This window comes from Henckelia pumila, chromosome 3 (assembly GCF_033568475.1).
Source record: "Henckelia pumila isolate YLH828 chromosome 3, ASM3356847v2, whole genome shotgun sequence".
In the NCBI taxonomy this organism is placed as follows: domain Eukaryota; kingdom Viridiplantae; phylum Streptophyta; class Magnoliopsida; order Lamiales; family Gesneriaceae; genus Henckelia; species Henckelia pumila.
Genome location: NC_133122.1, coordinates 65027092 through 65044337, shown reverse-complemented (window position 1 = coordinate 65044337; position 17246 = coordinate 65027092). Strand labels below are relative to the sequence as shown.

The following is a 17246-nucleotide window of genomic DNA, read 5'->3' as shown; positions in this document are numbered from 1 at the left end:
AGCAAGAGCAAGAGCAAGCAGGAGCAATTATTGAATGGAGTGGTGAAAATGGAAATGGGAAGGGAGAGGTGAAGACGGGGATGAACAATGAAAAGTGAAAAATAAGACGTGGGTTTGACTATTTACCATTTCCTACCTTAACCATGGTTGAAATGATGACTGGTTAAAAAAAATAATTAAAACAATACAAGGGGAACTATTAAACACGTGTCACAATTTTAATGGTTTAGGGCATTACCCGTGGGCTAGGGTCGAAGGAACCATTAAATACATAGGATTACTCTTCTATTCTACGCCACTATTTGAAATTTAGTAATCGAAAAATAATCTATATTGTATTATATTATATTATATTATATTATATGTATTACCTATCTAAAAGTGTGAATAAAATAATAAAGTTTTACAATTGTGAATCTACAACTTTGCCCTTTTAATCTACACAAATTTATGTTAAAATAAATACATATAAGGATATAAATATTATATTATATTTTATTACCTATCTAAAAGTATGAATAAAAGGGTAAAGTTTTACAATTGTGAATCTACAACTTTGTCATTTTACTCTACACAGATTTATGTAAAAATAAATACATATAAGGATATAAATATAAAAGTTAAATATTTTTAACGATACTGACATACAAGTAATAAAAAACGATAACATACCAGAATGCAGACGAGAATGATGAAATTATTGTTATTCTTTGCAAGTAAATATTTTTAGCATAAAAAAAGACCGTCTAATTAAATAATAACGATTGAAAAATGCAAATGATTGATGAAAATAGTATCACAAGAATTGTTATTAAAGATGATGATAATAATGATTCTTTCATGAAAAATAAAAAACACATGATATGAAAAATCTTTAAAGAGAGAAAAATCTCAAATATAAAATAAAAAAAATATTTGATGCAATAATTTAAATTAAGGTTTAGAATGCATTATCTATACCAATTTTTTTTTTCATAAATCAATAGTGATCAACATATAACATAGAAAATTTTAAAATCATTTTAATATAATTTGATTAACATATTTCACTTATTAAAAAATAAAAATAAACCATACATACATGAGATAGAAAATAAGACGAATTCATGGTACGAAACATGTCATAATTTTTCAAGATTAATAAAAAAAAATAGAAAACTGTCGAGTTGCAATAATTACATAAGTTTCAATATCAATATTTTGTTAATATAAAACTACAATAAACGTAACACTTATATTTATAAGCTTACATGAATTATTGATAATGTCTTATTCTAAACAGTTAATGTGGATGTAAAATAATCATGGCCGTAAATAATACAAACATTAAAACTGTAAGTGTTACATTGTTTGAAAATGTTGCAAATATTTTTATTAGTTGCAATGTCGAAGATTATATTGATTACATCACTAAGACATGTAATAGGTTTTTTTTTCAATAAGTATATATTATTATCATGAAAATTATTTATTAATTGCGTGTTAATATCTTCTCATCTTAATTAACTTATTTAACAACGTTTATCGATAATAAAAAAAATGTTTTCACGTCCATCGCATGTAAATTTTACTAGTAAAAGAAAAAAAAAGCACGTGTCAATCACTAGAATCAATAATCATACATAATCTTTTACCGTATGAAATACAAAAATTTCAACCAAGAGAATTTTGAATTCTTTGCCTACATTTGCGGGTCCATTGTCCAATAGCTGCTTCAGCGGCGGCATATACTCTTCAGTAATACATTAATACTATATGCATTCTGATGATGTCGGAATTTTACCTCGGGTTCGGTCTGGTAGAATGGATCCTCCAACTCATTTATAAAGCAGGTCGGGTCGGGTACTAATGAACTCTGCACAACCAACAGTTAGGTCAGGGGGCGCCGATTCTGAAGGTGTTTTCGGTGTGACCTCTCCGATGCCTAAGTCAGTTTTTTGAAGACAGAGAGTATAATGAATGCAAAAACAAGAGAATATAAGTGCGTGAATGTAAAAGTGAGAGTGAGTGTTGATGAATAATGAATAGTGAGTAATGAATGAACACAACCATAACAGTACCTGTATTTATAAGGGAAAATAGAGTAAGAATTATAACACGTCCTATAGTAGGACTTTTCATTTATTAGATTGTCCTTGAGTTTATCCATATCTCATGAATATATGTAGAATGATCAAGCTTATCTTCAAGACATCCAAGTCCTATTTGAACTAGAAATGTATGCCCAGCCCATTGGGCCCCAGCTCAGGTCGGCCCATTAACAGCAGCCCAGGTCCTGAAAAGACCTAACAGGTAAAAAGCTAGGTTGGACCTTGTATAATAATAACAATCTCATAATTGGGTCAACCTTCATAAACCCATAATGAACAGATTCAGGTTAGAATAATTTCACGGGTATCACATTCCATTAAAAAAAAATCTACATGTGGGAGTCATTATGTAATTCTGGTTTTGTTTAAAACACCTTTCAATTTTATCAAGTTAACTAATGGTTTTACTACATTCTTTATATTAAGATAACATTTTTATTTCTATTTTATTTTTCTCTCTGGTCATTTCAATTTTAAAAATTAATAATTTTTATTTTAAAATTATTTTAAAATTAATTCATTTTTTTATAAATACATATATTTTGTGTGCTATGATCCGCTACTGTTGATAAAATATGATATTGAATCTACAAATATTTACAATCTAGAAGCTTAATTTTATTAATATAATTCTATATAGAGATATTTTTGGCAGTCGGTAATTAAATATATATATTTATTTATTTACTTGTTTCAACCTTAAACACATCATATCTTTATGATTAATAATTATTTCACAAAACTTTAAGATCATTTCATGAAATAATTTTGCGACACAGATTTTTAATCTAATACGACTCATAAAAAATATTATGTTTTATTTTAATTTTAGATCGTCAACTTATTTTTCAATACAAATCTATAAACACTCCAATTATTGTTATATATCGTTATTGTTATGACAATAAATGTTCTCTAAGCTGAAAAAAATTTAATGATACTTCACTTTAATTGAAATCTATTTAATATACAAATGCACCCCCAACTTTTTTTGTTTTAATTTGTAATTGAATATATAAACAAAAAACACGTGTCTTTTTTTTTTTTAACACACTAGGTAGAATATACAATTTTTGCCTCGTTTTTTAAATATGTTTTTAAGATTTAGGCATTTTTCATATAAAGAAATTGTAAGTCCTTATGTCTTAGCCAAAGCATTTGTCTTACCTTCTAGAGTAGGCCTCCCGTGGGCTTGAAAAGGTCTCACGGTCTATATCTGTAATATGGGTCGACTCGACTAATATTTATAGTGAAATATTCCCTCCGTTTCAAATACATAGTTCTACTTTTTTTTTTCATAGATTAAAAAAAATTATTGAGAAAATAAATTTTATACAAATTTCCTATTTTTAAATTTATATATCAGATTGAATACAAAACTCATCTTATAAAATTGATGTGTGATACCTTTTCATAAACATTTATGTGCCAAATTGAATAGATTTCTATAATAATACAAAGAAGCTATATATATATATATATATATATATATATATAATTGTTATATTAAAAAGAAAAATAAAACCCAGTCAAAGTGTGGATATGACCTTCACTAGAGGTAGAGACATATGTGAGACTTGTTAGAATTGCATTTTTCTCCAATCTAGCTATGTGGAAACAAGACATTAATTAGTTGAATATCTCTTCCTTTTCCTTTTCTTCACAGCTTTCCTAAATACCATTGATCTTTTAATTCCCTAGCTCCATGTAATTTCTTTAACTAGCTCTCCCCCACCGGAAAAACCAATTAGTTTCCGTACTCGAGCATGGCGGCGGGAGAAGGCGGAGGCGGCATCAACCGCTCTCTGGAAGAAACCCCAAGCTGGGCTCTGGCCACTGTCTGCTTTGTGTTCATCTTCCTCGGATTATGCATCGAATACTTGATCCATCTCGCCAGCCATGTAAGCTAGCTCAAGAAATTAATTAACAGTACGTACCCACTCTAGCTCTTAGAATTGATTAATAATCTAATTAGCTCATGATTTTTGTGCCTACAGTGGCTCAAGAAACACAAGAAGGCTTCCCTGTACGAAGCAACAGAGAAGCTGAAATCAGGTACTGTGTCCAAAATCCCATCATCATTTTGCTATAATTTTGAGTAATGATTGTGGATTAATGACTTCAATTAATTCTTTTTCTGGGTGGTCTTAATTTTCGTAGTTTTGATGCTTTTGGGATTCATGTCACTGCTACTGACAGTGACTCAAAGATCCATTTCCAAGATTTGCATATCCAATCACGAAGCAGATATGATGCTGCCATGCCGGAGCCGCTCAGGGACCAAAACTACCAAAAGTCTCGACCATTTTTGGGCAACACTTAATAATCATCATCGTAACGACAGAGGATTGAAGGAGGAGAATTCTTACAATTCTCTAGATCATTGTAGCTCCAAGGTATTTCTTAATTCATTACACACATTTTCATTCCCTGTAATCATTAATCAAGTAGTGTACGTGATCTTTGAATTTTTTTTTTTCCCCCTTTACTCTAATTATAGAAAAATGTTTTCAAAAAAAAAAAAAAAAAATGTTAATAGGCACTCAAGACACGGGTGGGCGAGGGGTTTTTTCGTAATTTTGATAAAGTGGTGAGATATTTCATGCTCGCTTTGAATATGGCGGATTTATTATATATATCTGGCTACACAAATTAAACTATACTAGGATCATCAGTATACATAGAAGAGATCGCTTCACGAATGTAGCTAGATGGTATAGATTTGTCGCGAGGTTGTCATCATGTCGAGCATCGACTATATGATATATCCATATCTAATGTATAGTATAGAAATTGTTGTTTTCGATCTCTCACCTCTTCTTTCCCATTCCTCTAATGTATTTCGTTTTCGATATGATTGATGCATTTCATGAGACAACTTCTTGTATTTTTCTAAAGAAAATTTATTTATGCATAAAGGGCAATAAGCTGTCACTAATTTTTATTTAAAAACAAAACAAGAGTAGAATAACTATGCTTCACTCTGTTCGAGTACTGGGAATTAACAAATATTATTTTGTATATATTATTTGATATTACGAAATTACCCTCTTGTTTTGCATCAAAGTTTTTGGACCATGTATGTCTTATTATCTGTCTGGGTGGTATTACAGGATCGATCGGTCTGTTTATCTGGAAATAGACCCAAAACCATAAAAGGAACCAAATTCAAAATTTGACAATAATAAAGTGAGAATCAAAATCATATCTTAGCAGAAATTATAATTTCTTTTTTTTTAATATGGACTATTTGTAATGACCTATGGGCTAATGGAAGTAGTGGGACATATATATATAGTTAGTTTATTGAATATGATGTATTTGTCGAATAATTGACCCAAAAAATAGGAATATAATATATGTATATGATGGATGAATGGACAGGGAATGACTTCATTGATGTCGGAAGGGGGAATTAATCAGTTGAATATTTTCATTTTCGTCATAGCTGCCATGCAGATCATCTATAGCATAGCCACCATGGCACTTGGAAGGGCCAAGGTATTTTTATTTTTATTTTTATTTTTAAATTGCATCGAAATCTTCTATAAATTTTTTTTTTCTAAATCGTGTAAAATTAACCAGTATTTAAAATTGACGTTTCTAAAAAATCAGTCATAAAAATGAAATTAAACTAAAAATTTGTCACTGTCACATTCCTTGTCAAAGGGGTTGTTGATGGATGACCAATGGATGTCAATTCCAATGTTTTGAATTAGTCAACAAATGATCGATCCAATTAATCATATATATTACTGATATTTATATTAAATTCAATTATATATTTAATGAAAGAGCAAAACAATTATATATGTATGTATGCACAATCATGTACGTACGTACATGCATAAATAAAAAGAATTAGAAAAATTTTATTTATTATGTTATATTTTCTTGTTAAATTAAATTTTATTTTAAATAACAAACACATTGAATATGATAACAAGCCATTCACCTTTATATTCATATTCACAGATGAAGCGATGGAAAGCATGGGAGAAAGAAACCCAAACCGTGGAATACATGGCAGCCAACGGTACTTACCTCACAGTATTGGCCATTGGGATATTATTATATTATATGTCTTAAAAATAATTTATTATTTTAAGTTCTCTTTTTTAAAATAAAATTAAAGCAGTTTTTTTTATGTGCCAAAAGCCATGTTTTTTTCATATTATTTTGATTTAAAAAAATTCTAAGAATAGTAGGAAACCATGGAGTTAATATTAATATAATATTTATGTATACTTGTAGATCCTGAAAGATTTAGATACACGAGACAGACAACATTTGGGCGACGACATGTGAGCTCCTTCGGATCAAATTCTGCTCTACTGTGGACTGTAAGTTTAACATTTTCTTTTTTTAAAATTTTTAGGTGATAAATGTACTTTTTTTATATCTTTTCATGTTGACGATAAAATAATCAAGTCTATTCGAGATAGTTTGAAAAATGACTTAGGTAGTGTTTACAATCTTTAAAAATAAGTGATTATGAAATTTTTTTTAATAAATTTGTTAAAAAAATCTTCATAATCACTTATTTTTAAAGATTGCAAACACTACCTAAGTCATTTTTCAAACTATCCCAATTTGTTAAAAAAAAATTCATAATCACTTATTTTTAGAGGTTGCAACTTGCAAATTAAACACTACCTTAATTCTAGTAAACGAGCCAGTAATATGTATACTGAAATGAAACAAGTAAAAACTACTTGATTATTGGATTAATTTGGTGCAGAAATGTTTTATTCGGCAATTCTTTCGCTCTGTGGCGAAAATCGACTACTTAACTTTGCGCCATGGATTTATTTCGGTCAGTACTTACTACTTTCGTAATTCTTTAAATAGACATTCGTTGATCGATCTCAAAATTATTTGGACACAAGGGATTTTCTAATTCGAATGTGTGTGTTCTTGTAGGCTCATTTATCTACGAACAATTCATTTAATTTCCGGAAGTACATCCAAAGATCTTTGGAAGAAGATTTCAAAGCTGTTGTTGGCATTAGGTATATCTTGCTCGCAAAACTATTAGACACCAAAGATATTGTACATATTGAAACTAAAAAATTTATATGGACGCAACGTGTGCACGAGATTACTAGTCATCAGTTATGTCGGATCGATTCATTGATTTCGTATAGTTGATTTAACTTTCTTCATCGGTTGTGATTAAATTTGCAGCCCCGTAATGTGGTTCATAGTCGTTATCTTCCTGCTCATCGATGTCCATGGTATGACGACACATCCAATAGATATTCATGTTTTAATTTATTTCAACCTTAATATATATATTTCCAATACTTTTTGCCTCATGTAATAGTTACTTCATCAAATAATTAGTCTCCATATGCTATTTTTATATATATTGGTTTTGTAACAGGTTGGAATGCCTATCTGTGGGTCTCATTTCTTCCCCTAGTCGTAAGTTTTTTTTTTTTTTTATCCTTTATAATTTGTATATTGAGTATGATTTTCATCTGAAATATATATCTCGACAATGTCCAAAGTCGTGTCAGCACTCACAACATAATTGATTGAATTAATATATATATATATACATGTAGATAGTTCTGGTAATTGGAACAAAACTTGAAGTGGTAGTGGCAAGAATGGCAATGCAATTGACAAGTCAAAACACAGTGATAAAAGGGAGTCCATTGGTGCAACCCAACAACAATCTCTTCTGGTTCAATCGCCCACAGCTTGTCTTAACTCTGCTTCATTTCACTCTTTTTATGGTACGTACCTACTTTTATTCCACCAATCAAAACTATATACACATGCATATTCTATAAAATTTTAACAAAATTTCAAAGATATGATCAGACTAATTTGGGATAATCTTTTTTGCAGAATGCATTCGAGATTTCGTTCTTCATATGGGTTACGGTACACTCTTTCTCTATCATATATACGACCACGTTAATTTAGTCTGGTTTTTGCTCGAGTGACATGTCAGTACTGCGATGAAAATAAATCGTTACATGCATGCATGCAGTGGCAGTTTGGGATCCATTCTTGCTACCATGAGAACGTAGAAGTGATCGTTATCAGGGTGGTGTTGGCGTAAGTTTTTGGACAATATCATTAAACATATATATTTTGTACATCTTTATGTAAACATGAATTATCAAAAATTAAGATGAACTAAGTTTTGGTGGGTTATATATATATTTATGCAGGGTAATGGTTCAAATACTTTGCAGCTACATAACTCTACCCCTTTACGCCCTCGTCACTCAGGTTTTTAATTTACAAAGTCATCGATCATTTTAGCTATCTGATGAGTGTTTTCTTGACAATTCTCTTCAAAAATAAAAAAAATTACAAATAAAAATTTATGTTTTCGTCGTATTTATAACACAGATGGGGTCTCAATTCAAGAGTGCAATATTGGAAGAACACACCATACACAAAATCAAGCAATGGCATGAAGATGTAAAGCACAAGAGGAAGAAAGAATCACACTCATCGGAATTGCATGCTGGGGACGATGCATCGACCGTGCATAGCCACGGCGAGATAGTTTCACTGGATGAGGGTTCATCCCACAGACGAGTCCCCACCCTCACGGTTTTCATTCCTCCCGATGATGTTCGCGGTGATGAGATAACTGAAGTCGTCGACGATCGCCACCAAGACACGCAGCAAGGTATCGTAAGCCAGCAGATTAGCCAAAATGAACTACATATTGTCCATGATCGATCAAAGGGTTTAATTTGAATTCCTCTATCATAGGATATAGGGACTTAGGTTATTGCCGTCATGAAGAATCTATTAGAGACGATCGAGATATATTTTACGTATATAATAATAATCTATAAAAATATTTTTAAAAAAAACCCTGAGATTGAACGACCACTCTACAAGCCCTTTTGGATCTGCCACCGGGTTACAGAGCCTATACATGAATTACAATATTGTTGCCTCTTTTTTTGTATATATAGAGTGTGTATGTATCATGTTATTTCACAAAATCTAGCATTTATGAATGCAGAACGATTAACTTCTATGTATAATTCAGTAACTTGTTACTCCTCCGCACCCAAAAGATAAATTGATCCAATATATCAGTCGGTGTAAATTTAAAATCTCAAAGATACAAAAGATTTTCATTTTTGTTCAACTATGTGGCATAACCAGGGATTTTGGTTCCGTGTGCACATTTAAATAATATATTCTAGTGAGAAGGATGTAATGTATTTGTTATTTTATAAAAATAGTTATCACCAAATATCAAGAAAAATAAACTGTACATTCGGTTATTTTGTGCAAAAATATTTCCCATTACAATATCAAGTTATATCATTAATTATCTGGGAGCAGCATCACATCAATTACATTGAAATTTCGGTATATATATATATATAAGTGTTACATTGTTGAAACTATCATGACACTTAATAATAGTATTGATTATATTGAAGATCATGAAACGATAATACGTTTGTGTGTGTGTGTGTGTGTGTGTGTAAAATTTAATAAAAAAAACAGCCAAGAAAAACTTCATACATTAACAAATCTGTAGAAAATCTCTCATACTAGTAAGGTCAACAGAGACCGCAAACACATTGTGCAGGCCAGAACAGACATTTGGTATCATAAAGAACCGGAAAGCACGCAAAACAACTGACCACAACACAAGTTTGTTTCCCGAATTATAATGTTAACCACGGAGAATATTATTATTTAAAACAAAAAATCAAGCTCCGAACCGAGCGTGTCGTCGAAGAGTACGAAAATAAACGATGTTCAAATTATTTTTATTTCGCCGTCGTCTGATGAGGAGACAGAAGACAATGTGGGATTAACCCTGCAGTGCCGATGCTCCTGATATAATCTCTGTCAGCTCAGTAGTAATCGATGCTTGACGGGTTCTGCGAGTGAACACAAAAGACCGAGTTAAGAGTGTAAGAAAATGAAGATTTGAGGCTATCAAATCAACTTCAGTTTTAAGAACCCAAATTTGTATACATCACTTAATCAAAATTCAAGCCAATAGATATATGGTAATTATCTGCAAACCCCTTTATTTATTTCTTTTCGTAGTAGAAAATAAAATATTTACAATATCATGTAATATAATTATTCATCAAACATTAGATGACCTTCCCAGAGGTGACAGTACTTTTTCTTCCTAATTTATAAAGAAATAAACTTCAGTTTGAATCATAATTGAACCGGAAACGAACATGTAATTCCACCATCCATAGAGCCTCAAAAGTAGGTCTTGAAACCAGGGATAGATCTAATAATTCCAAATCATCCATGCATTTAGAGATCACTAATACGAAGCGTGCTATCCGTAGAGACCAATTATTAAATATATAAAATATAATAAAGTTCAAAATTTTGGAGTCAAAAATACAATTTCAATCATTGTATCATATTGAATTGTTTTAATTCTTGTTCTATGAGTAGAATGAATAACTGTTTTTTAAAAAACATTCTAAACAATAAAAAAGTTGGAAAAGGTGAATTTCTCTTAATCTTTGATGGCAATATTACATCTACCTCCACTTCTCCACTCGTCCTTACAATGCAGTTGTGATATGAAACGTGAAATTTTACATTATTTTGTTGTGCTTGTTTTTCTTTTGAGGATTTATGTATCTTATTACTATTTGATTTATCATATTTTGCTATTTTGTTTGTAGGGGTGTTCACGGATCGGTTAACCGTCCGAACCGAACCGAAACCGAAAATTCGGTTTAAATCGAAAACCGAACCGATTTCGGTTTTTTGTTTTTCGGTTTGGTTTTTTGTCCTGGTTAACCGAACCGAACCAAAAAACCGTTTTTTTTTATTTTTTAAACATTTTTGCATTTTTTAAATTATTTTTTTATTTTTTATTAATAAATTAAATAATAAAAAATAAAAAAAATAAAAAAATTGAATTTCGGTTAAAACCGAAAAACCAAAATATTTTCGGTTTTTAACCGAACCAAACCGTTAAATTCGGTTCGGTTTCAGATTTTGGGTGAATTTCGGTTCGGTTAACCGAAATTTCGGTTTGGTTTGGTTCGGATTAAATGAATATCCCTATTTGTTTGGTACTTCAACACTAAAAACAAATACTCATCACTTATCACTATAGTTCATAATACAAATTAATATTCTAACAAATACCAATGGACTTGTCACAACGGATTTTAGTGACGCAACTCCTATGCTTTTTATGGAGTGTTGCGATCACTAAAATAAAGTGAGTCTTGACTTCTGGCTTTGCTTCCTAGAAGCTCTCTCAAACACTGCCTTAAATCTAAATACTGCATTAGCTTGTGCTTAATTTAGTTGAAATCCAAAACATAGTGGGATTTTGATTCTGCTTCTACAAAACTGATTCCAGTAAAATATTAAAATCAATTATTTATCCATCACTATTCACGCTTTTTAGTTTTATACTTTTATTATTACCATTTTGTTTTTTAACACTAAATACTTCTGGTTTTTCTTCAATTCTTAATAATATATATATAAATTTAATCACTTCTTTTAAAATAGAATCTGTTGCTGATAAAATTTCCATGTCCTTCAATTTCTGGCAGGTGCCCATACATATTAAAACACTTAATCCTAATCCATCTTCAGTTAATTTGACCGCAAACTTTTATCTCATAAACTCATTTCTGATTTCGTCAATTTTTGTGAACATGACAACATTTAGTAAAATTATCAAAAAACAAGACAATGAAGTTGAAGCGCGTGGATATCAGGATACGCAGGTAACAGAAATAAAATGCATCTGTGTGCACAAAAAATAAATGGTCAATGGGACGAGAGATTGACGAAACCTGTTATAAGTAAGAGTGAGACGATCAAGCATTTCTCCTGCATTTCGGCTAGAGCTATCCATTGCAGACATTCTAGCACCTTGCTCACTGCAAGCATTCTCTAAGACCGCATTGAACATAACCTGACGAAATCATTAACCACCTTTACAACGTATAACATACGAATAAATTGATCCTAAACCTTCACATACCAGTTGAAGTAAACTGGAGATATGATTTATTGATTACAAAGGTAAACCAACACAAAAAACCTAGGTATAGCGGTCGAAGTTAACATTGGGGATATTGAATTATTGATTAGAAATGTAAACCTACACAAGAAAACTGGAATTCGGTAAGATTCTGAAGCACTTCTGACTTTGTTTCGCCACCTTCAATCTCATAAGAATCTAATTCCCCAAGTTTTCCCCCAGCTTCAGCTTCTCTCTCCACAACCTATATGAATGTCGTATTACAATAACATTGGTCGTTTATCACAGACAGATGGCATCATTTCAATATAAAGCTGATGCAGTGCTGACCTCGGGAGATAATACAGTTGTAGTTGTTGGCTGGAAGGATACAACTGACTGGAACTTGTTGAAAACAATTCTCAAAGCATCGTATTCAACATTCTTCAGGATATCATCTGCAAGCACAGCAACCTGCAATCAACAGAACTTACAAATCAGATGACAGAACAGATTTAAGGACAAAAAAAGCTTCTTCTAATGAATTTACATTTCCTGTAACAATCACAGATTGACAAGGTTGTTCCTACTTCCTAAACTTTCCGCTGGATTAAGAAGAGATACTGAAAATCCAGGTAAAAGAAAACTAGGTAAGCAAAAATCAAAATACATATAGATATCCAAAAATCGATTGAAATATCTAAGCTAATCTAGATAACTACTACCTAGAGCGTTAAAATGTTTCACGCAACAGAAAGTTCAGCATTGCATTGAATAACACTAGAAACAATAATTATTTCATTATACTAGCCCGTAAACTATCAGAGATGGCACATCTGCCAGAAGTAAACATTCTCTCACACACATCTATAGACGGTGGATGTGTGATTATGAATTTAGGCAAGAATTAAAATACTTGAGAGCTGTACATATCATGTAATAATATTACGAATGACTGGGACTTAACCAAACTGGAATTAAAGTGAATTTGGTGGAGTTCAGATAGTAGTCATGACAAGATATTATTGATTACATAAATACAATGTTTTTCTCAGCCAGTGTTTTAAAAAGTGTAGCATTGGCCCATAGTGTTTTTGTCTTGTCATGGCGTAGCATAGAGCAAGCTATATGTGCATGACCATAATTTAATTAATTTAATTAAAAAATATAAATATACTTGTATATATAAGTAAAAAAGTGAGATAATTAGCTCTGAAACATCATTACATGATAAAATATAGTTTCAACATCCATATAGTCCTTTTACACATCAACAAGACCCAACCTTGCTTTTTTGGGCCTTTAATTTTGGTCAAAATATGTCAATTATGAGCCTTTAATTTTGGCCCAAATAGCACTATAGTGCACGCTATATGCGAGATAGCGCACTTTTCCTGAGAATAGTGTGCACTATTCGTGAAAAACGCTAACCCAGTAGCGCTAGGTTATAAAAATGCGCTATATCACGCTATTTAAAACATTGTTCTCAGCTAATGCAAGCAAGAACCAAAAGTAGCTGAACTCAAAATAAGATATGAGCTAGAAAAAAACTCTCCAAGGAGACTCTCCTTTTTTGATTAATTTGCAAGCCTCAATTATAAAGAACAATCACCAAAACTGTACCCATAGAAAAGGCCAGAAATACTACCTGAGTATAGTTCAGTGGATTTTTCTGCAACTCAGTTATTGATAGCTCAATATGTTTCTTTGAATCACGCACAAGTTGGGCCTTAGCCTTTTCTCCCAAAATAACATATTTACTTTCCTTTTCCGGACCTGTGGTCCAAAATATCAAGATGCGTATGATCATATGCCCACTAATGATAAGGGAGGAAACAAACACGAAAACAGAGAGCTTGAGCTCCAAGCATAAGCAAAATTGTTACGTGCCTGAATTTATCTTATAAAGGCCCCGGCTTATTTTGACAGAGGTAGAATTGATTCCACCACAAAGACCTTTGTCAGAAGATACTGTCACGATAACATTCTTCTTGACATCAACACCTGATAATTGAAACACGAGGACAGATAAGTACTAAAACAGTAACTGTCTTGGCAGAATAAATAACATAATACCACCCAAGTTCCCAACAAAGTAGTCAAAGAAGAAGCTAATCATATCATATAATCTAAAATGGCTAATGCAATGGCCAGCATTCTGATGTGAAACAAGAAAAAAACCATAACAGAGATACAGAAGTTATTAAGCATTATTTTGATTTGTTTCAATTTACAGTCAGCATGAAACTGTGATACATAGGAAAAGTATCAGCATCCCCACCGTACGAAACAGAAGTACAAACACATCATGCAAACAGAAAACATATGAACCACTCCCCAACCACCCTTCCATCCACTAAAAAAATAATAACACAGAATGTGAGACACTGAACAATTCAATTTGATATTTCGGGGTCAAATTTCCATTTAGACATTACAATAACAAATTTGATGATTAAAGGACTGAAAAATCGTTGCGTGCTACTTTTTATTTTATATAAGACAAGAGATGTGCAATACAAAAAAGCCCTGAATATGAACGGGAAGCTACAGCATAATTAACAAAGGAAATGAAAAACCCTGTCTGCAATCAAAGTCCAGAAAAATAATTCAAAAGCTGAACATGGCCAATGCAAAGAAATATTCATTTCATACAACTTCATACCATCTATACCAGCAATAAACTCTACGTTTTGCGGTTTATCATAGATCCACTACAGAATTCGTGTTCAGACACAACCCCAAAGTTAAATAACCATTGTGGATCAGCAAAAAGACCATTCATGTTATGTGTATCATGCTTCCAGCGGACAGTTGCATGTTGACACAAATAAAGAAACAATTTAAATTTTAACAGAAAATCAACAGAAACAACAGCCAAAACACTTGGTAAAATTGAGATAAAAGATTATTTTGTATTTACTTGGAGTGTCACCAAGCAAAGCAGTGAATGGCTGCCATATTCCACGTGATTTTTCAGCTCTCGTTTGAATAGCTCGGAGCTTTGAAGCTGCAACCATCTTCATTGCCTTGGTGATTTTTTGAATATTTTTAACACTCTTCATTCGGTTGCGAACTGCAATATTGCCATAAGCACAAGAACATTTCTAAAATTTCTAGAAGATTAACAGACAGAATGGTTCAGATTTTGAAGTTAAAAAAATAACAAAATAAGCATCAAATGCAATAAAATACCAATTTGAGTTGAAATCGAACGAACCCCCGAAACAGCCTGCTCCCTGTCAGCATACACTGATTGATTTAGATGCAAAGAAAATTAAGCATAACTAAATGATGTCAAATCAAACTTCGTAAGTTCTTTGAGTGTAAATTTGCAAGGAGCAAACTTTTTAATGATTTTCCCTTTATTAAGATTAGACGAATAGCAAGTTCCATGCGTAGACCACAGAATCCATTGAAATACAAACGAGCAAATCGCGCGAATGTATCCATATATATATAAATCACGAAATAAATCCAAACACTAAAACCTACAATGCATTCAAAAGATATAACATACATGGTCTCGTACTCAGAAGGAGCGAGAGATGAGCGGAGAGGAGAGATAAGAGGAACGGCGAAACGCCTCCCCTCGCGTCTAAGCGCAGCCATAGCCATTGCTACTTCCTTTCGATCCGATTCAGTATTCCCTTATGCTGATTCGATCAAACAACGTGAGCTTTTAGGGTTTTCCCTTTTCAATATCGGAAATGGTGATTGCTCGCTCACTGCGATGGGAGTTTCTGAGACACGAAAAATTGTTTCCAATAGGCCCTTAAAAGATAAGAATTTGCATTTGGGTGGAATATGTTTGGTTAAAATTCAGTGTGGTCCTATATGTTATTTTTTAACCAATGATTAAACCAATGTTAATAAAGTTTGTCGAGCCCAGATTATGTATCAGACAAGCCCATAATCTAGCCCAATGGGCTTCTTCAAGCGATTGAATCAATCGTGCTCTTCCAAAACATTTCCCTTATTCTGGAGTTGTATATGAGCAAGAATAGACCATTTGTCGAATTATTAGCACATCCTAATAAAAATATATATATATGTAATAATAATATGTAAATCAGTAAATATATGAAACATGTTTCGGAATCGGACGTCCGAAAATAGTGCATTTTGATGCCATCAAATGTTCGATTAATTTTATTTGCATATTCATGCTTGAATTATATCACAAAAACTCATATAAGGCTGTGTCATTGGTCAATTTTATGAGACATATATCTTATTTGACCTCGCACATGAAAAGGTATTAATTTTTAGCCAAAAGTGTTACTTTTCATTATAAATATGAATGGGTCGAATCGACCTATCTCACGAATATAAAATCCATGAAACATACTCTAAAATGCTATTACGTACTGTAAGCTTGTTCCACAAATGAAGACATGGTTTGAATAATAAGACAATTTAACATTATTGTTGTTTTATCTTTTTATTTTATTTGAGAATTTACTAACATTCTGTATGAATCAAACAAGTCAATTCTTGTTCTGTACTTTTGAGTAACATTTCCATATTCTTAAGCTATTAAACTCCCAAGAACCCGAAGACAAAATGGGATTCATGATTATGATATTGACAAGGAAACATGCTATGTTTGAACGAGGACTAAGCATGGGACAAGGACATGACTTATATTATCAAATTGTCATTCAAAGTGAGAGGCCCGCAATTAATAAAATATTTTAGGCCCAATAAATTGGCAGGCCAACTCAGTGGCCTTCTATCAGAGGTAGACATCAATCGAATAATTAAAAAGCAAAAGGCCCACTTCTTTATCTTATACAAGACATGTCGGCCCATTGTTAGTGACAGGAGACCACTAAACTTCATTTTTGAAGACGACATTTCTATATGCAATGGAAGGAGAAGGAGAACCGGAAAGAGTTCCAAGCTCAACCACCATATGTTGTTTACCTAATTTTTCGTTTTGTTATTGTTATTACTCTTATCGATTATCCGAAACTCGGAAACCCTAATTTTTTTTCCGGACGATAAAATCCTAGTTGCGTCGGGTGCATTTTTTTTATTTTCGTAAGAACCGATCGGAATTGCTGAAAATTAAATAAAATTTTATTTTCCCTTATTTCATTTTAATTTTCAAAAATGATATCAAATTTTAATACTGTTGGCCCAACATGGGTTATACGTTAGAAAGGCTAGAATTGAATGCA

General features: G+C 31.9%; 2 protein-coding genes across 3 annotated transcripts; one reads left to right on the top strand and one right to left on the bottom strand.

Annotated features, from left to right (window-relative positions):
- The first annotated feature begins 3675 nt into the window (after positions 1-3675).
- LOC140887566 (MLO-like protein 3) lies at positions 3676-9147 on the top strand. Its single transcript, XM_073294889.1, has 15 exons — positions 3676-3991; positions 4088-4145; positions 4251-4486; positions 5475-5591; positions 6066-6126; positions 6345-6433; positions 6832-6906; positions 7014-7102; positions 7278-7327; positions 7477-7517; positions 7661-7834; positions 7950-7985; positions 8095-8162; positions 8279-8339; positions 8463-9147. Exons 1-15 carry the CDS (start codon positions 3857-3859, stop codon positions 8817-8819), a joined length of 1647 nt encoding a protein of 548 aa, XP_073150990.1. The 5' UTR covers positions 3676-3856; the 3' UTR covers positions 8820-9147.
- Positions 9148-9589: 442 nt separating this feature from the next.
- On the bottom strand, positions 9590-15801 carry LOC140888990 (ATP synthase subunit gamma, mitochondrial-like). Of its 2 annotated transcripts, none has more exons than XM_073296687.1 (9): positions 15577-15801; positions 15256-15292; positions 14984-15136; positions 13951-14064; positions 13709-13836; positions 12412-12534; positions 12206-12325; positions 11891-12012; positions 9590-9973 (listed from the first exon to the last, which is right to left on the bottom strand). In XM_073296687.1, exons 1-9 carry the CDS (start codon positions 15676-15678, stop codon positions 9904-9906), a joined length of 969 nt encoding a protein of 322 aa, XP_073152788.1. In that variant the 5' UTR covers positions 15679-15801; the 3' UTR covers positions 9590-9903. The 2 variants fall into 2 exon arrangements, with proteins under 2 accessions (XP_073152788.1, XP_073152787.1); XM_073296686.1 differs by having other exon boundaries at positions 15256-15299; positions 15581-15799.
- Between the last annotated feature and the right edge of the window lie 1445 nt (positions 15802-17246).